The sequence below is a fragment of the Anas acuta genome, chromosome 1 (genome assembly GCF_963932015.1).
Source record: "Anas acuta chromosome 1, bAnaAcu1.1, whole genome shotgun sequence".
Taxonomy (NCBI): domain Eukaryota; kingdom Metazoa; phylum Chordata; class Aves; order Anseriformes; family Anatidae; genus Anas; species Anas acuta.
The window spans coordinates 204,326,111-204,352,085 of NC_088979.1; the positions used below are offsets into that span (position 1 = coordinate 204,326,111).

Here is a 25,975-nt window from a genome sequence, read left to right on the forward strand (position 1 = left end):
CTGCAGCGGGTGCCCCTGCGCAGCCCACCCAGCGCCTGGGGTCCGACTTGCCCACACTTGGCTCTGGGGTCTGCTCCCAGCTGCGCAGAGCTGTGTGGAAGCCTGCATCCTTTGATTAAAGGAGCACATTTTTGCCCAGAAAACTCTTGATATTCAGAATCAGTGATGGTGACGTTTTTGATAATCAGAATGAGATCAAACCCCCCAAACTGGGTTATGGGGTGGGGTGGGGCAAGCAGCTGTGCTACTCCAACAAGGGAAAACCCAGGTGTCCCGGGGAACATAGGCTAGGCAGAAAACCAAAGCAGAGCGTGGCACTCCTTGGGACCCCAAGGGAGTCAGCCTGGCTCCAGCTCAACCAGCTCCATTCCATTGTTAGATGGCGACAAACTGGGATGTTTCCTCCCTGGGTGGACTAATTAATGCAGCTGATGGCAGTAACCTGGCCCCATGCACAGCCCACGCTCCTAGGCCCAGGGGCTCCAGTTAAGCTTGGGACCACCCGAGTGGTGCTGCAACATCTGCCTGCAGTGCTGCCACAGCCATGCCATGGCCAGCCCTGGATCCTGACCCACAGACAGACTTCCAGACTTGGGCTGGGCCCTGCCTCCTCACCATGGGCCTGCCTGGAGATCTTAGCTACGTCTGACCCTGGTTACCCTCACGGGACCAGACCCTAGATCCTGACCCAGCTCCTGCCTAACCTCAGATCTGCCCCATGGCTGCAAACCCGCAGAGCTGCGTCCTTCTGCACTTCCCACACCACTTGTGCCAGGAGGGACTGATTACCCCCTCAGACATGGCAGCAGGCCCTGTATGCCACTGGGACTACCTGCCAGGGGTACTAAGATATCCTGAAACAAAGGATATTGTACAGGGCAGCAGGCAGACGCTGGCCACCATCACCACTGACCCCTTCTGAGCTTCCTCCACATGCAGCCTGACAGGGTCCAGCAGAGCCGACCTAACAAAGTTAGCCGGGGTTCCTTTGGGTTTGGGCCACCCCCACTCCTATGGCTGCCGGGGCCTGGCAGGGTTCAGTCTGTCAGCTCCGTGTCACACTGTGCCAGCTCTACCTTTGGAGGACAGCTGGCTCTGAAGTGTGGCTACCACATCGGTGTGGTGCTGTGCTGAGGCTTACGGGTCTGTCTTGGCATCACGAAGACTGGATGACTCTACCCCCATGGCACAGCTAACCCACAGCTCCAGTAAACTGCACAGGGAGAGGAGGGACCACGTGCAGCATTTGTGCTGTAAGGCTGGAGGTCAGGGAAAGGCTTGCACCCTTCTGGGCTCTGCTGATCCTAGCAACCCAAGTGACCTGGAGAGCTCTGACCATCAGGCCTACATGACCTACAATCCTACAGACCCCTGCCCGGGGCTGCTGTGACTCACAGGCCAGCCTCAGCACCTCTGCACCCTGTGGTCACAGCAGCTGTCCACCTGTCTCTGTATGACAGCATTCCCCAGTTATAAAACTAGAAATGAGTGCAGTTGGTGGAGGAGCGAGCCCTGTGCAAACACAGGAGGCAAGTGGTCCTTGCCAAGCAATTCACATGCCCTCTGACACCCACGGCCTTGGTGGCAGGCACCCACGGCCCTGAGGCCAAGGAGCTCCAAGGGAAGCCGCTCAGGCAGCTCCTGCATTTCCTCGGCACAAAACCTCCAGGCCTTTGCAGCAGCCCCCCTGGTGCAGCCCTGCAGCCCTTCCCTGTCTCTGGGGGATGTCGCAGTTCCTCTCCCTCGGAGCCGTGCAGCTCTCGTGGGGCAGTCACCACACGAGGCTCAGGTGGCCAGGCCTGAGCCGCCACCTCCCAGCGGGGCGGTGGGAGCCTGCTCTCCCCGTGCTGCCACACCGTGTGGACCTCCAGCAGCACAGCCTCAAGGGCCACAGGCTGCTTTTAAAGGACCACATGCTGGGAACATGCCCATGGGTTTCTAGAAGCTGTTCTGGGCAGCCCCGGGGGGATCTCAGTGCTGTGACAGGAATAACAGCAATGCGCAGCCCCCTCCATCTACCTCAGTGGCTGCTTTTATTCTGCTTTTTGTCTTTTAATACCACCAGAGTGCATCCTCGTGTGGCTCCAGGCTGCTGGGGTGGGAGATGTGGCAGTGCTGTACCTGCCCTGAGGCATGGGGACCCTCTGGGAATGGGGACAGCCAGCTTCCATGCCAGCACAGCCCTGGTGGCCTCCTGCCTCACCGAGGCATGGGACTTGTGCAGTGCCTCTGCCTCTGAGTGCCGGCAGATCTGCTCCCCAGAGAGGTCAGGGGAGGTCCCTGGGAGACCTCCCACTTGCCAGCCCCCTTCAGCTTCTCTGCTATCTCTGTTAGGGTAGAAGGGCAGATCTCCCTCCCACCTTTCTGTAGGTTCAGGCTATCAGGACAGAGTTTGGCTGCCGAAAGGCAAAGGGCTGGGGTGAGGCCTGCAGGCTGCCCGCAGCCCCGTGCTGGGGACACGTGGAGCAGTGGGCTGCCATGGGATGGGCCTTCTCGCTGGGCTCTGTCTTTGTGCCGTCCCTTGTGCACTGTCCCCACGGACACCACGCAGTGCAGCATTCATCCACGCTCCCGTGCTGCAAGCAGCCTCAGCCCAGCCAGCTTGGGCACAGAGATCGTGGCCATCACAGCGGGTGGCCCTCTCCCCAGACCTCCTCCACCCACCTAGCTCCTCTCCAGCTAGCTGGGGGATGCCCCCCGAGCTGCCATCACCCCCTGCCCGCAGAGCAGGTCCCCAGGTGCTTCCTGGGCGCTGGGAGCACTGGGAGCAGCAGGACAGCTCGCAGGGAGCGCAGCAGAGGCAGCTCCTGCACAGCATGGCTGTGACCGCGGCATCCTGACCCAGGGGCTGAAGGAGGCTGCTCTGGAGGACCCCAGACGTGGGGACATTCCTGTACAGGGTATTTCCACTGTGGAGTACACCCAAAGCAAGCATAACACCCCGAGGAAGCCAGACCTGGACATTCATGGGGCCTGGCTGACAAACAGGAATTGCTGTCCGTGCCCAGAGCTCTGCCTGCCTTCAGAATAAGCTTTCCCGTGACTGTCCCTGTGGCAAGGACTGGGGGGACTTGCTGGGCACTGACAGGGAAGGGATGAGCCCCAGGATGTGCAGTTTCACTCACCCCCTTTTCTTCTCCGCATGGAGGCTTGGAATCAAGAAACAAAACACAACACATGAATGGCATGCACAGTTCCTGCTTCCATCCCCAGCTCCAGCCTCGCTCTCTGCCTTCTGTGTCTCATCCCCACGCTCTTGCCTCCCAGCATGCTGGCAGGATCCGGCCCTGATGGTCCAGCACGTGTCTGTTTGAGGCCGCTCTCGGCGTTACGGCTCAGGCAGTGCATGGCTGCGGGCAGGCGAGAGGTGCAGCACCACATGCACCCCTGGCGCTGCCCTCTGGTGCCATGGAGAAACTGGTGTGAAAGTCATGAATCCCTCCCTGCTCACTGCAAAGAGCCTGCAGCCTACGAGCCTCCCGAGGACAGTTTCCTCCAGATGTTTTAACTGCATCCAACAAAAGCAAGGACTGTGCAGTGCTTTCTTTGTTAGCAGCTTGCTGGAAATCTGCTTTTCTAAGGGGGCTGGCACAACGTGCAGCACCAGGAATTTTAAGGTATCCCTGTGGGCACATGGCATGTATGGCAAGCTGCAGGACAGGGACAGGCTTCAAGGAAAAAGGGGCAGGGCCCATCCAATAAATCCCCCCTGATGAAGCTGCAGGTGGAAACGTCCTGCTCACTAACACCATCTTCCCCTCAGAAAAGACCAGGCTCTGACCTGCACACCGCTGAGGTGTGGGGATGCTGACCTGCATGGAAACGTGCCCTTTGCAGTAAAAGCAGGAGAGGATCAACCACCAGAAGACGAAGTGAGAGAGGAGAAACAACCCCATCTTCCCCATGCCAGGCTCCTTGGAGAGGCATGGTGGGGCTGGCTGCAGCATGCTCCCTGACCCACAGGACATGAAATAGGGACTAACTGATAAAGCCTCCTGGAAGGCATCGTGGCCAAGTCCAGGCATTGCCTACAGATTCCTCCCGTGGGAGCATGAGGCAGTTGTCACTCCCAGCCCCTCTCCGGGTAGAAGAGAGGCAGCATCTAGATGCACACTGCTCAGGGAGACCCAGAGGTCTCACCTTTAATATGTTCTCTGGCAGAGATATTTCTTTGCTTTTTGTGACTTCCCTTTCCAGGAGCTTGCACCCCTTCCCCTCACACCTGGCAGCTGTGCTCGTCCAAACACATGTGAGTGTGCCCCGTGCCCTCACGCGTGTGCAGGTTGTCCCATGGTGATGTCCCACCCCCCACGGGCAGGTGTGTGTGCAGGTGTAAGACAAAGTGCTGTGGTTTGTGTGGCTGTCCCCTTGCCAAGGTGCCTGCGTAAAGCCTGGCTTTGACCCGGGCTGGTGGTCACCATAGGTGGGCCCGTGCAGCTGGGGAACATGTTCTCCCAGAGGCAACAGGATGCCTGAGCAAGATAACACCTATCACACCAGCTACAAACTGTCTTCAGGACCAGCAACTGGGAGTAAAAATATGAACCCCAGGGCCTGTGCAGTATCTGTGTAAAGGGAAGAACAAAAAGTAGAATAAATGGGCTGTTCTAAATCTTTTCCTAATGGCTGCTACTAAACATAGAGCCTTTGAATTTGGAAAGCAAGGAACTGGTTAGGGTGAAAAACAAGGCTGGGAGCTTAGCATAAAATCACAATGGCCATCAATCAGTTGATGCAAACCCTTGGATACTAAGATTTCTCTTCAAGCCTATGTTTGAGGGTGAACCCTAACCCTCAAGGTCTCCCTTCTTCAGAACCCTGCAGGCTGTAGAGCCTGGCCATGCGTGTAGCACAGGGAGCAGAGCAGAGTGACGAAGGGAGGCGTTGGGTCTGTGCCCAGGTTTCTGTCTCCCAGCAGGTCTCCTCCCAGCAGGAGAGCAGCCTGCCACGCGCAGCCTCTGTGCCATGGCCAGCGAGCACAGCTGTGCACAACACCACGTCCTCGCATGGCAAAGAGCTCAGCAGAGAGCAGAAGCAGGAGCCAGGGCAGTCAGCAATGCTGAGGAAGGCTCGCTCGGTAGCTCTGCCGGGGCTCTCACCGTGGGCTTGGAGAACGCTCAGCTCGCTCCACGTCTGCCCTGCACAGCCGCTCTCAGCAGTGCCACACACGTGTGGACCACAGCTGCGCTCTGAGCTCTCCAAAATGAGGGTGGAGACTGCCCCTGCACCTCTTAGTGCCAGGCAGGACGTGGGATGACCGCGACGCAGCCCTTCTGCCAGCCAGCCCGCCTGTCCAGTGCCAGCACCAAACCTCCACCGAGCCCCCTGCCCAGGGCCCTGCGGCCTCTGCCACGCATGGGGATGGGGTGTGGTGAGACGGGCACATGAGCCTGTGTGCAGCAAACAGACTGCTCTGGGGGGGCATGAACACTGACAGCCCTGCAGCCCTGGGATATCGGGGGAGGCCAGGACCCTGCAAAGGTGTGGGCTCGGCAGGGATGTCGGTACAAGGGAAGAGCACGGGGCTTCATCACAGGGTACCTGGATGTGAGGACGGAGGGGGCGGGTGGAGGGGCGCTGAGAGAACACAGGAACATGGGGCTGCAAGCTGGGATGCCAAAGCATCTGGAAACGTGGGTAGGCTCTGTAGTGACAGCAGATCGTGTGAGCGTGTGTGCATGTGCATGTGTGTGTGTAAGGGAGGAGGGCAGCCCAGGGGGATGCCAGCTGATCTTGCAGCATGTGCTATCTGCCTAGAGGTAGAGGAAAATACAAACAATAGGCTGCTCGGTGCACGTGAGGCACAGGGTGCCCAAAGGACGGGGCACGGGGGAGGTGAGCCTCTGCACGCACACAGAGGCTCCCAGCGCCCTGTCCCCATCCGTCCACCTGCTGAGGTGGCACCGAGGAGCTGGTCTGGCTCTGTGGGGGTCCTGCGGCCACTTGGCCCCCCGCACCCCGCGCAGCACAGCAGGGATGTCGGTACGGGAGGAGCGCGTCGCCGCGAGCTCACGTTCATGCACCCCTCAGGAAAATGGATGCTGTGCGTGCTGCCTGCTCTCGCCCCAGCCCCCGCATGCTCGTCATGCTCCTCCGCATGCAGGCGCGAGCCCCGCGCCGCCGCTTACCCAGCTCCTCCAGCTCGGCTGTCATGGACTTGGACCGCAGCGTCAGGGTGGTGCTGGGCGCTCTCTTGGGAGGCGGCGGAGCTGAAAGGAAGAGAGACGGCATTTTGCATTTCTTGTCCAGGAACTTACGAGGAGTGGCCAGATGCAGGTGCCACTTCTTCTCCACAGCCTGGATCTCCTCGTACTCGCGGGATGAGGAGTCGCACTGCTGCAGAATCTTATTGAGGCTGCGCGTGGAGGCAAACTTCTTCATCGTCTCGGTCGCACGGTCCCGAGGGCTTGGGGCAGGCCCCGGCGCGGAGGGGCTGGAGGCTGCCGCAGGCACGTGCACGCTGCCCAGGCTCCCACAGCCCTCAGCGGAAGAGAGTCCAAGTCATGTCCCCGGGCTGCTCCTGCCCCCCTGCCGCTACCGGAGATGCTACGGCTATGAAAGCCTCTCGCGAATTAAATCTGTCTCAGGCAGCTGGCTGCCTGCCTGCGGGACTCAGCGCACAGCTTTGATGGCTGCTTCCCCTCCGCACACGCCATGGGTGGAGGGGTAGGAGGGAGAAGCAAGTCCAGGAGGCCTGATTCTCAGTCTCTCATCCCCGCCTCGGCGCGGCGCGTCCCCCAGCGAAACGCAGCCCACCCACCCTCGTCTCTGCCGGCTGGGGCCGTATCCAGGACGGGTGAGGCTCCCGCTGCCCTAGCGAAGCTCTGGAGGCGGCCGGCTCCGTGCCGGGCAGCGGCACATGGCCGGCGGGCGCTGTGCTGGGGCGCGGGGCTGCCCGGGGGTCCCTAGCCAGGCCGGCCCGCGGGTCCGCCCCAGAGGCGCTCCATGCCACGAGCCCACCGGCACAGGGACGAGTTGAAGGCTCTTCCTCTTCACTTCGGTGCCTCCTCCTCGCGCTCGCGCTGTGACAATGCTGGCTTCAACGCTCAAGCATTGCCATGGCAACCAGAGCTTCAGGCTGGTGCTGGCGCTGCCTGCATCAGAGACCCCAACAGGGGCGGATTCAGACAGAAAACGCCAGTCCCACACAGGCCTCCATCACCCGCAGGAAAAAATGTCCCCAGCCGGGAGGGACGGGGTGGGTTCCATCTCACAGCACCACAGCCGGGCCCTGCTCCATGGCAGCAGCGGGGCTCGGCCCCAGCCCCTGGGCCCCGTGCTGGGGCAGCTCCGAGGGCTGGGCTCGGGGCAGCGACCGGTGGCTGCTCTCCAGCTACGGGGCTGGGAGCATGAGAAGCAGCGAGAGGCACCGGTGGTGGTCCCGGCACTGGTTCCCAAGCCTCAGCCTTTCCTCGTGCTTTTGTGCAGGGACAATGTAATTACGGCACTTGGTGTCAGTGTGCAGAGCTGCCTCCCTCCCCCACGCCCGGTGTGCTGGGCTGGGAGCGCCCCTCTGCTGTCCCCGCTCCCCAAAACCACCATGGCCCCGCAGGCACCTCCCCACACACAGCCCCATGAAGGTGAGAGCAGGGCCGGGCAGGGAGAGCCTGCCCCGTGCCGGCTGCTCCCAGCACGCCCCTGCCCTCCACAGCTCTGTGCCATGATGTTCCCTGCCAGGCACAGCTGCCTGCGTGCTCCAGATGTGCCCCTGCCCTGCTGCTGGCTGCCCCTCTCCTGAGGGCTGCCCTGCCCCAGGAGCACATCAGCAGCGTCCTCCTGCACGGCTGCTCCCCGCCACAGCTCCTCCTGGCACGGCCACGGTGTCTGTGAGCCCACTCATGCCCCGGCAATGCCAGACCCCTGCTCGCGGCACCGCCAAGCTCCGCACTTACCCTTTTTCCGAACAACTTCTTCTGACTCTGGCTTGCGGCTGACGGAAACAACTTTCATCACCAGGTGATTCCCCCCTTGCCGGATGAGCGAGACCACCTGCTTGTGCCCCACCTTCACCACGTTCACACCATTCACCTAAAAAAAAAGAGAAACGCTCCAGTACAGAGACGGCTCCAGAGATGCGCCAGGCCAGCACAAGCAGCACACGGTGGGGCAGCCGCCAGGCAGCAGAAGCTCTGCCTTCTGGTCTCAGCTTTAGTGGCCAGGGTTACCCACCCTTTGTTAAAAAAAAAGCCAGGTTTGCACACTTCTGCATTGACTTTTGAAACATGCTGTATATTCTAGGACTGCTATTACTCTGGATACAAGATAATGAATGATGGCAAACAAGACACAAGTGATTTTCTACGGGCAGGGCTACGGCAAAAACAGAAGCACTTGTGTTAATATTTACACTAATATTTATGTTTCCAGAAGTGAACCACTCAAAAGATAGGTAATGGCCGTTTAGGTTACCCATAATTTCAAGATCAGAAGCTTTATATCCAGGCTGTTGCTTGCCACAGGCTTCAGGTCTCTACTCAAAGACACCAGGAGATGAAGAATTTAATGTTCCCGAATCCATTCCCTGCATCTTCCAACTGCCACCGCTTACCCCCCAGTTCCTGCATTAAACTAGCATGAAATCAAACTTCAGCCGCTGGTTCTTGTGACACCTTTCCTTATTGTGCAGCACCTTCCTCACTACCAGCCTCACCCTCTGGACCTCACCCTCTGTGAACAGAAGTACAACAAATGCAGAACTGTCCTGGATGGAGGAAACTTTGACATTTCAAGAGTATTTCCCTTGCATTTGTTCCAACTCCAGCTGGAGATGTTTCATCTTAAAGTCTAAGGTGTTTTTATTAATACCAATTTGGGTAAATGTTGCTGTTTACATAATTAGAACTATGTAGGTTATTATAGCACTTGTAATTCATGAGCCGTAGTGCGGTCTTCTGTGAAACACCATTAAAAATACAAAAAAGAAAATGCATTGAAGGCAGTTCTGAAATAGAACATCAAGATTTTCTAAGATGCAAAGCTTTTGAAATGCTCATTTTATTTCAATTATTTCTCTTATCCAACTTTCATGAAAATACAGGTTTTCCTCAAATAATAGGATTTTGATGAAATTACCAGCCTACTCGAGTTAAATCACCTCTAAACCTTCTTTTTGGATCAGCTGTATTGAACGGATTGAATTCTGCAGCACGGTTATCCTGTGTTTTCTCCCAATCCTGAACCACTTCAGGAGTTATTCCTTGCAAGCAATTTGGATTTTCAAAACACATCTAAACAGCAGACTCTGGGGCTGCACGGCATCCCCCAGCACCAGCCCACTTTTTGCCCTGCTTCTTTCACCCAAGGCCCCCATTTACCCTGCTCTCTGCACCTTCAGAGCCACCAGCCCCTGGCCACTGCCCCTGCCCGCAGCTCTGCCCAGGAGGCAGAGCCACGTGGGGCTGATCCATGCCGGTTCCTCCCCCTGCAGACAGCCCTGCAGCCGCCTGTCCAAACACTTTAGCCCGTGGGTCACCGTACATTTAATTAGCAGCGACTCCAGGTTCATTTCTAAAATGTTTATGAAAGCACTGAGTAGCGTCAGGTCTTGAACTAAATCCTGCAGAGACCACTAGCAGCACGAGCCAGCGATGATTTCTCACTGACAATTACTTGTCAAGACCTGTCATTTAGCAAATTTGTGAACCACTTAACATGTGCTCCACTGATTTTGTACACCATGGACTTTGTAATGGGAATGTTATACAGTAGTAAACAAAGGCCCCCATAAAAATCTATTACATCTGAGCAGTTATCTTTGTCAAACAAATCTGACATCTCAGAGAATGAAATTAAATTTGTTTTATGTGATTTTCTGGTGTTAATTATATTCTACTCTTTAATTCTTTATCAACTGCCTACAGTATCAGCGTGTCCATTTTTGCCAGAAACTGGTACCAGGCTCACAATTCTGTAATCCGATGGATAATCTCCCTCGCCCCTTCTAAGCACCAGTGCTCTGCCAGTCTCCTGGCATTTCCCCAGTATCATAAAATTAAAAAATGCAAAAACTGAAAAATTACCACCTGGAAGATGCTGACAGCTTCACTTACTAATGGTTTGGAAAGTATTTCATCATCTGCATGTGATACAGGCACATCACCCTGCTCCTTTCCAAATAAAGAACAGAAATACTGATAGAACACGCCTGTGCTTTCTGTTTCATTTTTAATCATCCAAACACGTCCACCCAAATGGGCAGCAGTTCAGATTTTTTAGGTTACTCCAATAGAAAGAAGCAGGAGTGGGAAGCTCTGACCTTGTGGGCTGTAAAGGTGATATTGCCACCCTCTTCTCCATCTTGTTGCAGCACTTACGGCAGAAGCCAGAGGACGTGGTCTCCAGGAGAGCATTAACTCCTGTGGCTCCACCTGGCAGAAGCCCCATCTGGTCGGGACCCAAGCATCCATATTCTGTCGGTATTCTGGCAGGCTGCTGAGGTTTTTGCTGACAGTTCAAATGACAGATGGAAAATGTGGATTTTCAATTGTTTATACCTTCCTGAGACCAGGGATGAAAAAAGCTACCAACATGGCCAGACAGCTTTTTGTCCAATGCGTTTCAAAAGTGCCCACAGATGGACATCTCCTAAGCAAGCCGTGAGACACCAATTTGCGTTGTACAGCGCAATTTCATTCCACTGCTGGGCACTCCTTGACTGATGAGCAAAAAAGCAGCAGCAGAGAGAGCAACACTGAGCTTACGAAGCACCCCAAGGACCTGGCCATGAAAGACAAGAAAAACATGATGCTGGGCACTAAGCGCTAAGGCTCAGCGCTACACTTGTCCAGGGAAGCTGACCTGACGCTGTGACTCTGAAACATCCTTGGCCAGAAGGACGTCAGCCCGCAGCCACAACCAGGCTGGCCAGAAATGTGCCAGAGCCAGGTTAAGTTACAAAATCTGCCAAGGAAAGCTCGATCACTGGGGTGTGAATGTGAATAATTTGGCCTATGGGAAAAAATAACATCTCTGCCGCTGATTAGGAGAGAGGGAACAGCACATTAAAGGTCTTTCAGTGACAACCGCAAAGTATTAGTCACATGTTGCCAGGCCTTTTATGTGAAAGATGGAATAAAACCAGACAGGTCTGCTAAAAACAGGAAGCTGTAGCTAAACCTGACCCGCAGGAAATGACATCCTGCAGCAAGCTGGTAAGAAAAGCAGTCAGGAGGCTAAAATAACACCGGAGGTCAAGAACGAACACCATGCCACCATACAGCAAAGCTAATCACAGAGGAGACTGGTCAGACAATTGCATGCACCATAAATTCAAAACCTCATCGACTCAGTACGGCACGGCAAGCTGCATGTTCCGAGACCACAGAGCCCGGACACCAAGGCTGGTTTTATAACCAGGAGCTGAGGTCTCATTAGCAGTGGGTAAGCCATGGTTCAGGACACCGCTCAGCAGTGGGAAGGGAGATCTGGCAGCAGGCAGCACCTTCCAGCCTACCTGCAGGCTGCTGGATGGAGCCACACCAGCCAGAGACCTCCGGTGTGAGGTGCCTGGCAGGGAGGAGAGGCTGCGGTTTGCTGATGATGCTGATCTGCTGAACCCAGAGAATATCTTAGCCAAGACATCCCCCCGCCTTCCAGCAAGACTGAAACGTCAGAAATGCATTCTCAGGAGCACAATACCATCTCCCACAGGAGGAAGAAAAGTACTTAGACAAAAAGAGGAGGCAGCGAAATGAACAAAGCAAACTGTTTCATCTCTCTGAACAGACCCACTGCACGGAGGATCCCTGTCATGCAGACAGCCCTGGGCTGTCTGACGACGTTCGAGTGACACACGGGAATTGCCTGAGACACACACAGAAATCAGTTTTTGGTCCCAGTCTGTGAAGTGCAGATATTAATTTTCAGGACTGGCAGCTGGGAGTCCTCCCCTTGAATTAAACACTCCAAGCACTCGCTGGCCATCAAACGGGGAGGTGTGTCAGAATGGGAAAGATCAGACACACAGTGGTAGAAACATGACTAGTTTTGATCCATCAGTCGAGAAAAACTTCCAGTTTCTTGGACACAGCTGCCTGATGAGGATGCCCAGCTCTTGGAGATATACTTTTGGCCTGGAAGAAAGCCAAATCAAGAATCAAACCATGCAGAAAGTGGCTACAAAACATCCACGCACAGAAATCTGAGGATGCTATGTCAAAGTCTGTGGCCATTATAAACTGATGCAACTATTTTTTGAGTAGCCAAATGATGCAACAGTGCTGATGAACTCCAGGAGGACTCCCAGGCTGAATGAATGTGCATAAGGTGGCAAATGGGTCACCATGACGATAAATGCAAAGTACTGCTTTTAGGGAAGCTCCATCGGAACCATGCTACACAATGCTGAACATGGAGCTGGTAGGTACAGCTCCAGAAAGGTTTTGGAGCTGATGATGACAGCTCTCAAAATCATGGGCATGGTGCACAACAGCAGCCAAAAAAAAACACACCACTAACCAACAAAATATATCAGAAAAAAGATGGAAAGAAGGCAGGCAATGCCATTTGGGGCTATGCTGATCCTGCACATGCAAGCCTTCAGAGCTGTGTGTGGGTCTGGATCAGCATCTCAAGGGGGAAGTGATGGAGATAGAGAAGGTCCGGGAAGGACAGCTAAAATAGGGATGGAGCAACTGCCCTACGATGAGATGGGACTCTCCAGCTTGGAGAGGAGAAGGCTCAGAGAGACACATGGCCAAGGCTTACAAAGCCACCCAAGGCAGTGGGTACAGTAAATGCAGATCTGCTCTTCACCAAATGGTGCAGCATTAGAAGGAGAGGGCTCACAATGAAATTAGTGGCAGACCAGATCCAGACAAAGCGAGTCTGTCAACAGACAAAGCAAGCCTTCTGTACACAGCAGGCACTGGTCTTCCAGATTCATGGAATGGGAGGCCGTGGAGGTAGGCAGTGCTGTCAGATTCAGAAAGAGATTAGATGAAGACCTGGAGAGCAGATCCATGCACAGATACTAACAGGACTGAGCAGGATCGTTCCTGCTGATGTCCCCAGAACAACGATGTTGGATGCTGGAAGGCACGCGGGAATGGACAACCCAAAATGGCCAGGCACACGTGCTCTCCTTAAGAGCATCTTTTAATGCTCCTGTCACAGCCAGGGAACCAAGCTAATGGACCATTAATCTGGCCCAGCAGGGCATTTCATACTTTCAGTCTGATCCCTTTCAGCGGTTGACAAGGATACAAAACTTCAGCAATCTGTCACAGGAGAAAGCCAACCATACCCTGGGCTGCACCAGCAGCAGGGCAGCAGGGCAGGGAGGGGACTGTCCCCTCTGCTCTGCCCTCCTGAGACCCCACCTGGAGCCTGCGTTCAGCTCTGGGCTACGACGCTGGTGAAGGGCCTGGGACACAAGTCCTGTGAGGAGCAGCTGAGGGAACTGGGGTGTTTGGTCTGGAGAAGAGGAGGCTGAGGGCAGACCTTATTGCTCTCTACAACTGCCTGAAAGGAAGGTGTGGGGAGCTGGGGGTCGGCCTCTTCTCACAGGTAACTGTGATAGGACCAGAGGGAATTTCCTCGAGTTGCACCAGGGGAGGTTCAGGTTGGAAATGAGGAGACATTTCTGCTCAGAAAGAGCAGTCAGGCATTGGGACGGGTTGCCCAGGGAGGTGGTGGAGTCACTGTCCCTGGGGGTGCTCAAGGAGAGGTTGGACGTGGTGCTTGGGGACATGGTTTGGTGGGTGACATTGGTGGGAGGGGGGTGGTTGGACCAGGTGATCTTGGGGGTCTCTCCCAACCTTAATGATTCTGCGATTCTGGACTCTTCATTACTCAAATGATAGGAACCAGTGAGAAGCAGTTTTGGAGAAATGCACATTATTAATTTAAATTAGAAGGGCTGAGTTCTGAAGAAAGACTGAAAGGACCACACTTACGCACTACGTGGTATCTGTACCTTCCTTACGTGGTATCTGCCTGTACCTTGCAGTAGATGAGTGCAAGTAGGTGAGAAGAAGGCTGACCTGACAATAAATCACCACAGTAGTGCAAATTCCCAGGAATAAGAAGAGTTTCTTAGAGGAATGTCAGCGCTGAAGCCTGAAATAAGGTTCTTCTGCAGAGCTCTGTTATGTCCTTCTACCAGGAGAACACCTGGCCCAACAACCAGGAGATGCAGACTGCTAGACAGAACCCAGGGCCATCAATCTTCACCAGCAGGAACAAACCTGTATGCCACTGCATGTTCTGATTGCCAACTTTGTCCCTTCAGTGTTTCAAAACTCTCACGCTGGAGAAAGCTTCCAAGATACTCCAGATCCTAAGTCACTCCTTTTGGGAACTTGAACTCTAAATTCTTTCCCATGTCTCCCAGGCAATCTCATTCTCTGGGCATAGCATGTACTGGTGCAGAAATGCTTTGAAATGGGATTTTGCTGAAATTCATGATCACAGTTATCCAGGGGAACTTCTGTATATACACTGAAACCTGCCATGAGCAGGACCCCCAGGACAGACCCCCCACAAACCAGGCAATGGAACTCAAACCTGATCGAGTTTAAGATGACCCTGCCCATGGCAGGGGGGGGACTGGGTGATCTTTAAGGTCCCTTCCAACCCAAACCACTCCGATTCCATGAATTAAACACCTGTGCGCCAGGGCTCCTGCCTTCATGTGCTGAACAAGATGGACTCCTTCAGCCTCCCAAACCTTTTTTCATGTTGTGAACCACTTTGAGGCCCTTGTTCGAATTCCGCTCAGTAACTTCAGATTCATCCTGTGGTGTGAATTCCTTACTTGCACAAAGCAATGCTTTAGTAATCTTCCAAAGCTGCAACTAGATATGCAAGTTCACAGAACTCTTAAAGCTTATCCTTTACATATACAAACAAAACATCTCTGCCACATCCCACGCAATCAGCTAATGTTAACACAATTATCTTGGAGAAACCCATGTCTTTTGCTGAATTACATTTTCCAGGGTAATCTCATACTGTGTAACCTGCAATCCTTGCTTGCAGACACGTTACATTGCATGGGCTGCTGGAATATGGCTGCATTCTGCAGCAGTGACTTTACAGGTAGCTATTCCCCCACCATTCGTGACACCTTCAGTCCTTACAAATGCAGCTTCTTTGTCACTATTTTGAAACAGTGATAGAAGTGTTGAGCTGCAGGAATCAAAAACTGAAGCCTGGTTGGGAATGGCTCCACGCACTGGTACCTTCTCCTTAGCAGATGCTCTCTGAAATGCGCCACTGAGTGATTTTGTAAAGAATCTAAGCCATGCTCTCTCTGTTAATTCCACTTAATGTACATTTATTTATACACAAATCACATGGCTAATAAGGAAGTCAAAACATGCTATGTAAACACAGCCTTCACTTTAACCAGTCCTATGACGCTGTCAAGGAAGGACAGCAGGTTTATTTCCACCTTCCATGGAACCACCCTGTATTTTACTACCTGGATTTTCCTTCCCTAATTCTTTGTCGTGTTCCAAATTTTTCTGTATTTTATGCAGCACTGGTGTTGATCTAAACAACTGTAGTTTCCTGAATCACCTATTTTATACCTTCAGAATATTAGAATAGCAACAGCCCTCTAGCAACTCTTTGAAATTTCATAGATTAGCAAGATTTTGAGGTATTAACATCAGTGGTTCAGACAACTCCTCAGCAAGGCTCTTTTAGACACTTGGGTATATGTTATTCAAGACTGTTAATTTGAGTATGTTTATTTTTAGCAAATACTATCTCACTTTCTCCTTGGTTACAGCTGGGAAACTTTCTGTTCCAAGCACATCATATGGATAGATACATCCTCCTGATTTGTTCCAAACTCAGAACAGAACATTTTTACTTTTTTTTTTTTTTCACCAGAATATGCAATTTTATCATTTGCATATAGAAATGGATCTCTACCAGATTTTTATTTTTTTTTTGCCTCTAATGCTTAAAAATTTCTTATTATTTTTACATATTGGCCTTTGATATTTCCCTTGGCTTCCCTTATCAACCTCCTACGTACTTTAGCTCAAATTATCTGCATTTCCTTCCCTTTTACTTGCTAACCTTTCCAGTAAGAAGGGGATACTGTGGCTATAAGTAATATTTAACTGCTCCTTCATTATCTCACTGAAGTGGGGCGATGTCTTGCCCAGCAGTTTTTTTTTCTTCTCCTGACTTTTGGGCTGCATTTAGCAATGTGTCCTCAAATAACCTGTAGATTTTCTTCATTATGTAAAATTGATATACCCAAAAATCAAAAACTGAGATTCAGAAAAACGACACTCTCCCATCCTCAGGAGATGCTCACAGGTTGCTGACATGCTCTGCACATGTAAGTCACAGCAGATCACGACCATCAGATCTACTACTACTCCTGCACATTTTTATCAGAGCCATCAATTCTTTTTTTTTTTTTTTATCGTGTCAAATGAAATTAATACAAGATTACAGTATCTTACACCAAGAATATTTCACGAGTGACAGAAGAGATATTCAGAAAATGCTCCCTGGCTGAACCAACTTCTGACATGAGGTTTTCTCCTTACCCATACAGAAAGGCAGCCAAGGGGGTCTTTTCAGTACCAAACAGGCACAACCCCAGACCAGGCAGAGGTCTACACACCTGACTGTTTGGGCAGTCATATCCCAGGTCAATTGTTAATTTCAATTTTCTTTTCTTCTAATAATGCTTTTGTACAACTGTATAGCATAGACATATATAATGAAAATATCCACAGCTTTATATCCATATTTGTATTTGATGTCCGTAAGTTTTGTGGGTATATGCACATACGCATGTATAAAATGAAAATGTAATTCCAAAGGCTGTCTACATCACTCCTTACAGGCTCCTCAAGGAAAAATCCAAGTATCTAAAGATGGCCAGGCTCAGAGGAAGGTAAAGAAGGCTAAATACTGCAGACAGTATTCTTGAGTACTGGTCAGTTAAGAGAAGACTTCCAAAATCCCATGCCCTGATAGGTCAAAGCTTTGACATTATACCCTTCATTATACAGCTAGTCCCGTACCCGTGGCACTTCCCCTGCCTGATGCTGTCCCACTGACTCCATTATGCAGGTGAGCACTAATTGCGTAAGTGTAATTGCCTGTGTGCCAAACCTTCCAGTTCCAAGTGAAAGGGCCCAGAAAACGTGCACTGGATCCATATTCCTAGGACAATGCAGTTCTGATCAGGTAACCTTCCCTTTTCCTTCAATTCTCCTATTTACGTGCCTCCTTCCTCCATGTGTCTGCCATGCAGCATCACCAAGTGAAGAAGCTGCAACAGGAGACTTGAGTTCCCAGCCAGGGAGCCTACAGAGCTGCTCTCCCCAGCCCCGTGTCCCACCTGCAGGCTGCAGCACTGGCAATGTTAGTGTGGCACACGACAACCTTCAGAATGGAGACACCTCTCAGAGGCAACCTGGAGGACACGAGCCCTGCTGAAACCCTGGAGAGCTGCTGGCAGTTCCACCCCAGCTACCACACACAGTCTTCCACTGTGCTGCTCTCAGTAAGAGCCTTTGCACTCAGATCCTCCCTTCTCATATTCCTCTGCTGCAACCCACAGGAGATGAGGGCATCTTCCTCCATGATTCTGCCAAATGGAGAGTATTTAAAAATGGTGAGAGCTCTGACTTCAAAGGACAAAGCTCAGGCAAGGAACCAGACACAGTTCAGTTCTGCTGGGTGACGCTGTCCTGCAAAAAGGTGGGAACCTTATTTATGACTTTGTTCGTTACCCTATCCAACGTTACTGTCACAGGGAAGGCGTACTGGTGATACACCCAGGAAAAATCAGCTCAAATGGGACTACAGGGCTTTGTGGCCAAGGGCGATAGAAATACAGCAAGAGCATGTTCCAGCTGTGTTGTCAGCTGAGTCTGTTTGCAAAAACTCTTCTGGTTGAAAGAAAGAGCTGCTGAGGAGTGCACACATCCACCAAACCAATGTCTGGTTTGCATCTGATGCTGCCAGCTACAATTCAGCTTCCTTGATCCAGGTGCCTCCAGGCACCATCTTAAGGATGATGGAGGACTACCAGGAAGAGAAAGACTCTGTAACCACGAAAGGGATTGAACACCTTTGTGAGCACACTTGCTGATGTGAAAAGGATTTTAAATTAAGTTCATCAGAGAATGGGGACCTGAGCTCACAGATTAGACAGGTATGGAGGAAAAGGTCCACAGGGGACATTCATATTCTTGCCCAGAGGACTGAGCATCCAGAGATCAGGTTCATTCAGGTTCCCAGAGCACGGACAGTGAGCAGAAAGAACTGCACGTCCTGGTGTGGTCCCAGGGCTACGAAACGGTTAGACTCACTGAGAGTCACTGAGGACAGCCCTCATTCATCAGGAGGTGGCCACAGCTGCCTGTAGGCTGCTCGGGAAGGACAGGGAGGTGTCCCCATGTGATGGAGCTCCTGATCGCACTGAGCTGCAGTGTGAAGGCACAGCGGTGCCTCCTGAGAGCCTCTGGGTCTGTTACAGCTACCCACGAGGAGGTGGTGGCTGAGGCTGTCCATAACCAGCTAGGGAAGTCTCGCAAGCCCTCATCCTCTCCAGGATTCTGACTACCTGGACATCTGCTGGGAAGACAACAAATCACTGGAATCCAGGAGGGTCCCAGACCACTGGTGACAATCTGCTAACATGAACACTGGAGGGGGTTGTCAGAGCTGACCCCCTGCTTGACTTGCTGCCCACAAACAGCGGAAAACTGGTGGAATGAACACAGCCAGCAGCCACAAACTGCCTTGGGGCATCCAGGCTGGACTTGGACCTTAGGAAAAAAATTCCAAGCAGAGTGGTGCAGCCCCACAACAAGTCACCAGAAAGTCTGCAGCAAGACAACTCTGCGTGATGGGAAGTAAAATAAAATGCAGAGACTGGTCAAGTTATACCACCATGTAAGTACGGTTGATGAACAGTCACAGTGTGGCTTTCTGGAATACGCACAAGATAAAGCCAGGCCTAGATGAGTAACACAGGGTCAGGTGTATGGCACAACACCCTTGCCTACTGGAACATAGCTTAACACACCAAAAATGATGGCCTCTGCAGTGATGATCTTGAGGCAAGCCCTAGCACTGTGATGAAACCTTGTGCTACTGAGGTTCTTGGCCCACCATGAGCTGGAGATGACTTCTGTGAGCCAGGCTGACTGCACTGAGAAAATGAGATGGGGGCAATGAACCAGATCTCTTCCTGAGGCAATGGAAAGATCATGCTCAGAAACATGTCCAAAGGCTGAACCTCCACAGGTGAGTGTTGTATCAGGAGGGGTTTCTTTCCTCCATGTGTGCTGGTGAAAGACTGCAAATGGCACCAACTCACGGCTACCTCAGGATCACTTCTGAGTCTCCAGAGAGGTCAGGTCAGCACCTCAAAGCATACGGACACCACAAAAGTCTCTGAAGTCACATTGGAGAGGCACTGCTGGTTTCTTGACAGGGCTTTGCCACCCATAATCCCAAGAAGTACCTGTGGTGGTTGCACATCCAGCTATATTCACAGTGTCGGTAACACTCCGAGGTCAGCAGTTCCTCTGAGAGAAACCCCCGACAGCACAGAGAGCAATACTGAGTGCTCCACGGAGCGGCTTCATGTTTGGTATTTCTCACCTGCAGTGCTACAGAAAATGAGCTTTTTGCCAAGAGTCTGCAGTGCTGGGATTCACTTGACAGAGTGTGCTGTCTATAAAATGGGCACCTACCCCAGAAAAATTGCCCTGCAATCCCTGTCCAGACAGGGAAGAGCTGGTCAGTGAACCCAGCAGACCTTGAGCATGATATGTCACATCCTAAGGCAGACCTCAGGTTAGGTCAGATGAATTAATTCCTCCCTGAATTCCACCATCACATTTATTTGGATTCTGCAGACAGAATTGGCAGCTCCCAGGTGCAGGCACCCAGGTACGTGCAGCCTGAAGAGAGGTGAGATGAATCCCACCACAGATCTCTACCAAAGGCAGGGTATTGAGATCACCCGCAACTCTGTTGTCACAGCAGCCCTGTGGGTAATAGGACCGCAGCTGTATTTAGGAAATTAGAGTGCCCCAGGGAATGCTGGCACCTGGAAATGTGAACAAGAACATTGACAAGCCAGTGTTAGCCAAGCTAACCAGAGAAAATCAGCCACACAGCCTCATGTGAGAGTTGGCTTCCAACCACTCTACTTGGAGCACTTGTGATGGAAGTACAGTTAGAGAGATGCTGAGTAAACGCTGAGGTTACTTATCCAGTTATTTCTATACATAGAAATACCGTGGGAGGTGGTGATCTCAGTGCTGGAAGATCAAGGGCAGAGCTCAATGCCTCTGATCTGTCTGCCCTAAGCAAGCAGAAGCCCTGGAACTTTCTGTCCCTTCACATCCCCGAGCAGCCCCTACCAACCAACACGACAGGCCTGCCTGTGGATGAGCTGAACCACACTCACCACACACAGGGCAGGTTCGTCACTAAGAAGAGAGCGTGGCCTTTCCACTGGTGATGAACCGGTGACCTGAGGATACACAATCACTTAACTCAGTTCATGTTTTTGCTTTAGCGTTAAGAATCTGAAAATAGGATCTTTTTGTTCGTGGATCAGCAGATAACAAAGATGCTGAGCAGGTACTGCTGAAATTTCACCTGGGCTATTTTTCTGGAAGTTTGGGTAGATGCATTTTTTGGAGGTCTCAGTGCTTTTGCTAGGTAAATGAACACAGCAGGGAGCGTGCTCACCTGAAAGCACAACCAGCCATGCAGTTTGAAGCCAGACAGAGTGGCCGTGTGTACTGGGTCTACGTGGCAAAGGTTTGCTAGACAAGGGGGTGCAGGGGTGGCTTCTGTAAGAAGAGTCCAGAAGCTGACCTGTGCTAGATAAGGGCCAGCTCCAGCTGGCTCCAAAGGGGACCCACCACTGGGCAGAGCAGAGCCAGTGAACGATGATGGCTGTGCCTCTGTGAGAGCAGACTGAAGAAAGGGGAGAAAAACTGCTGGGGAACAGCAGCTGGGAGAGGAGTGAGCACCAGCCCTGCAGCCCCCAGGTGAGTGCAGCAGGAGGTGCTGCAGGCAGGCAGCAGCCCTGCAGTTCCCCTGCGGCCTGTGCAGAGGCCCCTGGTGGAGCAGGCTGTCCCCCTGCAGCCCATGGGTCCTCCATGGAGCAGATCTCCACGCTGCAGCCCCCCCGTGGGTGGAGGAGCCCCCGGTGGAGCAGGTGGCTGTGGCCTGGAGGAGGCTGCAGCCCATGGAGAGCCCCCGCAGGAGCAGGCCCCAGGCCGGAGCTGCAGCCCGTGGAGAGGAGCCCCCGCAGGAGCAGGGGGCTGGGGGGAGCTGCTGCCCGTGGGGGACCCGTGCTGGAACAGTTTGCTCCTGGGGGATGGACCCTGTGGGACGGAGCCGCATGGGAGCTGCTGCCTGTGGATCAGTAGGATCAGTTCAGGAAGGATGGCATCCCGTGGGAGGGACCCCACAGGGAGCAGGGGCAGAGAGGGACTGAGAAGGACCATCGGAGACGAAGTGCTATAGACTGGCCGCAGCCCTCGTTGCTTGTTCCCCTGTGCTGCTGGAGGAGGACACAGAAGAGGTGGATGTAGTGGGGCACATGTTTTTAGTTTGCTTATAGTTTCTCACTGTTCTAGTCTGCTAGTGGTAGGCAATAAATGACATCGATCTCCCTATGCTAAGTCTGTTTTGCCTGTGATGATAATGGGTGGGTGATCCCCTTGTCCTCATCTCAACCCTTGAACCCTTTGCAGTGTATTTTGTTCCCCTCCCTCTTTGAGAAGGGGGAGTAGGAGAGTAGCTGTGGTTGAGTTCAGCTGCCTAGCTGAGTAAAACCACCACACCATGGCAGGACCAAGGATGGAAAAGGGGGTTATGAAGTAAATGAAAAATTACATCCTAGAGTGAGTAGCAGCTCATGGAAATATGCTGAAGGATTGCAAGACTGACAAAAGCAACCCAGACCAGAGGGGCTGCCAGCGTTCTGAGTTCAGCCAGCCTGAAGGACAGCAGATAGGCAGGAATGCTCTGTCCAGGCTCATAATGGACATGAAAGCTGCACTTCATGCACCTCCCTGTTCTGCTTGTGTGATATGCAAAATGACCCGTGCATTCCACCTGTCCTGCTGTCTTTATTCTCCTCAATGTGTCAGATGCCCACCACCCCTCTCATAATCAGGTGCTAGGTATCTTACAGTTTCCCTACATGCTTACAATCTAGACAGCGGGTAAAATCTCAAGTAATAATGGAAGTGCGCTCTGATTCCCACCCAAAATACGCTGCAGCAAACAAGGGCTGAGTCAACATACAAAAGCAGAAGGTTCAGCGCTTGTTACAGATGCATATGGCTTGCTGGGATTTAAAAAATGAACCTGTTCAGTCCAGTACGATGACAAGCCTTAGGCTTCAGGAGAGAGAGGACTTCAGGAATGACAAAGGAAAAGAGAAGAAGCAAAAAAAAAAAAAAAAAGAAAAAAAGAGATGGTATCTCTGTGAAATAAGAGCAAGGGCCAGATATTCCGGTCTATTATGTTATTGAAGAGTTGCAAATGCTTCTTGGAAGGTCAGGGACTTGGCTGCTGTAAAGCCTCAGCAAAATTTTAAACACACTTCCAATACTTGAATTTCTGTTGATAGATGGCATTGCAGGACTGAGGTTACTTCCTTCCACAGCTCCAGCTTCTTCTGCCACAGCGCAGAGACAGGAGAGGCTCGGAGGCTCAGACGCACGAGGCAGCCAGGCAGCCCAGCCCAGCCAGGGCTCTGTTAAAACTGGGATCAGCAGGAGATGAACCCCAGTGGCAAAGGGAGAGCAGGCAGAGCACGTGGATACGTAATGCCTGCAGACACGATGACGGGTGACCTGCTGAGATCAGTGAAAGGACAAAAAGCTGGAGAAGGGGGGATGATGGTGAATCAGGCGAGCACAGGAGAATAAGGGGAGGAGATGTGGAAGAAGCCAGCCAAGGGTAAAGAGGTCACTGGTCAGAATGACCAAGTGTCTGAGGCCAGCTTCTGGCAGGCCCAGTGCATCAGGAGATCCAAGCACCAGCAACTGGAGTGGGTCTCGAGGGTTTACATACTCAGGTGCCAGTAACCAGCAATCCATATTGTCTCCAGGTATGCATATAAGCATATAGTCTGTGTTGACAGGCTTTCGTTCTGGTAAGTCAGTGGGGAGGACATGGTCAGGCCACCTGTCTGATTGTGCCTGCAGCACGCGATGCATTTTCTCATCTGTGTGGCAGGCTGTGTGCCTGTGGGTTATGGTACATCTGTACGTGTCCCCGCTGGGGACACATGCTAAACCTTGCTGCTGGCTGAACCTGGGAACATGGAGCTGCAGCGGCCTTGCATTTCCTGCGTGACTTAAAGCTCCTGATTGTTGCCAGGGAGTTGGCACTTTCCTGCTTCAAGATTATCTTTGTCTATTCTCCCTGGAGGTGTCTGATGAAATTTTCCACCTTCACACAATTAGGCAGAAGTTTTACAGTATGAACAGAGACCAGTTTCACTGGAGAAAGTATCGGGTGAGGACACCAACACTAACACGTCCGTGCAATTTTGAATTTAACACATCTCTAACACATACACCTGGACAGGTTGATGAAGATGTGTCTTAGAGCCCCGTATGAGGCTCCAAGCCATATCACAGCATCTCTCTTTCCGAATATTGCTCTCGGGATGTAGCTTTACATTGCAGCAAAGGTAATGTGCTCATTCTGAACCCATTTCCAGCTTTTCTTCCCAGGGACAACACACATGCTCACTGCTCCTCTTGCAAAAGATTTAATGATCCTGCAGCCACAGGGGAAGTCAGCTCTCTAGCTGATGGAAGGAAATGGTAAGCTGCTGAGGGCAGGTTACCAGCTAAATACACATGTTCTGCAGCTGAACATCCAAATTGGGAGGGAGAGGATAGGGACTGTGAATCTCAGCCACAATGAGGCTACTGTGCTGCAGTACTCACCTGCTCACCACACCCCAAGAGGCTTTATACACATCTGAAATTCCTCCTGGCTTTATAATGTTTATAATGCTAGGTATCAGAGAAAGGAGCAGCTCTGTAATGATTTTGTCAGGTTTATGCCGCTTGGTGTTTCACCGTGTCTCTTCGGAGGCTACAGAAGACACACTAACAAAGCAGATGATGTTGCTTGCAACGGTTATTTGGGTCGAGCAGTCTCTGCCAGCACCCCCCAGCTCACAGCTTTTGGGTGATGTTCGTGCTGTAAGACTGTGCCCTCACAGCACACGGCCCCCTTCTCCCCTTCCTGCTCTGGTCACCAGCTGCGGGTTCACAGCAGCACACAGCCCCACGTCCTCCTGCCTGCTGGCACCAACAGGGTGCACGTGGGCACGGTGCCGCCCGCGGGCGTTTCCACTTTGCACGAAGGCTGCAGCACTCAGTGCCTCGCCACAGCACATCACGACTGGTCCCCTGCTCTTGGTGCAGGCTTTCCAACAACCACTCGTTCAGCTTTGAGTCTCACAACGGAGCCTGAGGCACTTGGTCTGGAGGGAGTATTCCTAGAAGGAGCCCACAGAGTAGAAAGATCCCACAGAGAAGGGGGATCCTGGTGTGCTGGGCAGCTAGCTGCCTGTTACAACAAGGATGACCACCCATCAAAGAGCATTTTTCACTCTAAGTTTCAGACTGTGGGCTGAGTTGCAGCAGCTGGGCTGAGCAAAGCCTCACCACCGCCTTCGCCAGTCCCAGGAGCACTTCTGCAACTGGTACAAATTCACAAATTCACCTACACCACACACAACCACAACTTTTATCTTCACACTGAACCAATGCAGCTGTAATATTCTGCATTACTGGGTTTAAAGCCTTATGGTTTTTGCATGAGAAAACATAAGAAAGAAAATCCCATGGCATGCCTGTCCCTTCCCTGACTGCACACAGTCTGTTCAGTGTGCACTGTTGCATACTCGCTGCGAGAAACCTGACCACACAATTCACCTCTGCTTTCCCCATGGCGTTCCCTTTCCCAGCCCCACCTTACACACACGGCTGTTTCACAGACAATGTCAATTCGGCATCACCCCACCTCTTCTGTGACCGTTGCTCCCTTGGTAGAGGCAGGATCTGCCTCACCCCGCTGCCTGCACTGACACCATGCATGCTCCGTTTGGAGCAGGCTCCCTGGGAACCCTTCACAATGACGGCACAGCAGCAGACATCTTGACTGAGTGATTCACAAACATTTAAATCTTTTCTTAACCACCTTATTGCAACAGCCTTTTCTCTGGCTCCAAGAAATGCAGACTTGGCCTATTCATACTATATCCATTTGGCTTGGATTCTGAACATAATTTTCATTTTCAAGTACCACAGTAATTTCTCCTACACTTCTCTCCTATAGCGATGAAAATCCCCGTACACATTAACAAATTAATGCTATCACTCTCTTTCAAATCACTCCTTAGAACTATCCTCTGCTGTGTTCACTAGGAGATGAAGCAGCTCTGATAGGCACGGACTGGTCCCTGCAGCGTTATCTCCCTACCTAGGGACAGCGAGCACCAGCACTGGAGCACTCACGTAGTCCCATGGGTGCAACACGGCTGTCACCACTGGTCCTGCGCATATGTGTGCTCTGTACAGCACCCAGCAGCACCTCCTGTCCTGCCCCTGCTGTCTGGGCATACGCTGATACAAACAGGAACAGAAGAACGATGCAGCCAAGCTGGGCATCAAGCGAGCGCTGCCACTGCTGGAGACCTGTGAGCCACCTTTGGAGCCCTACCGTGGTTTTCTCCCAAATCTCCCACCCACGCCTCAGGCAGGCTGCAGGCCATACTCCACAGAACCTGCCAGGAGGCACCCAGCGTGGGTTTGGAGACCCCCCAGGAGGAGACCCCTCCAGACTCTGGTCCCGGTGCCAGGGCTCCAGCCCCCCCGGCCCAGAAGTGCTGCTGGGGGCCAGGGGGAGCCTCCTGGCTGCAGGCTGCACCCGGGGCCTCTGCTCCTGCCCTGGGCACCACTGGAAGGAGCCTGGCTCCATCTTC

General features: G+C 52.4%; 1 protein-coding gene across 5 annotated transcripts in view; it reads right to left on the reverse strand.

The window, feature by feature from the left end:
• SHANK3 (SH3 and multiple ankyrin repeat domains 3) overlaps nucleotides 1-25,975 on the reverse strand; it is a 371,832-nt gene that overhangs the window by 44,080 nt on the left and 301,777 nt on the right. For 4 of the 5 annotated variants that reach the window (XM_068670237.1, XM_068670238.1, XM_068670239.1 and 1 more), the window contains 3 exons: nucleotides 7,893-8,028; nucleotides 6,129-6,209; nucleotides 3,126-3,149 (listed from right to left, as the gene is read on the reverse strand). In XM_068670237.1, the coding sequence (XP_068526338.1) occupies nucleotides 3,126-3,149; nucleotides 6,129-6,209; nucleotides 7,893-8,028 (241 nt within the window). The remainder of the gene's footprint in view (nucleotides 1-3,125; nucleotides 3,150-6,128; nucleotides 6,210-7,892; nucleotides 8,029-25,975) is intronic. The other variant, XM_068670236.1, reaches the window with a different exon arrangement.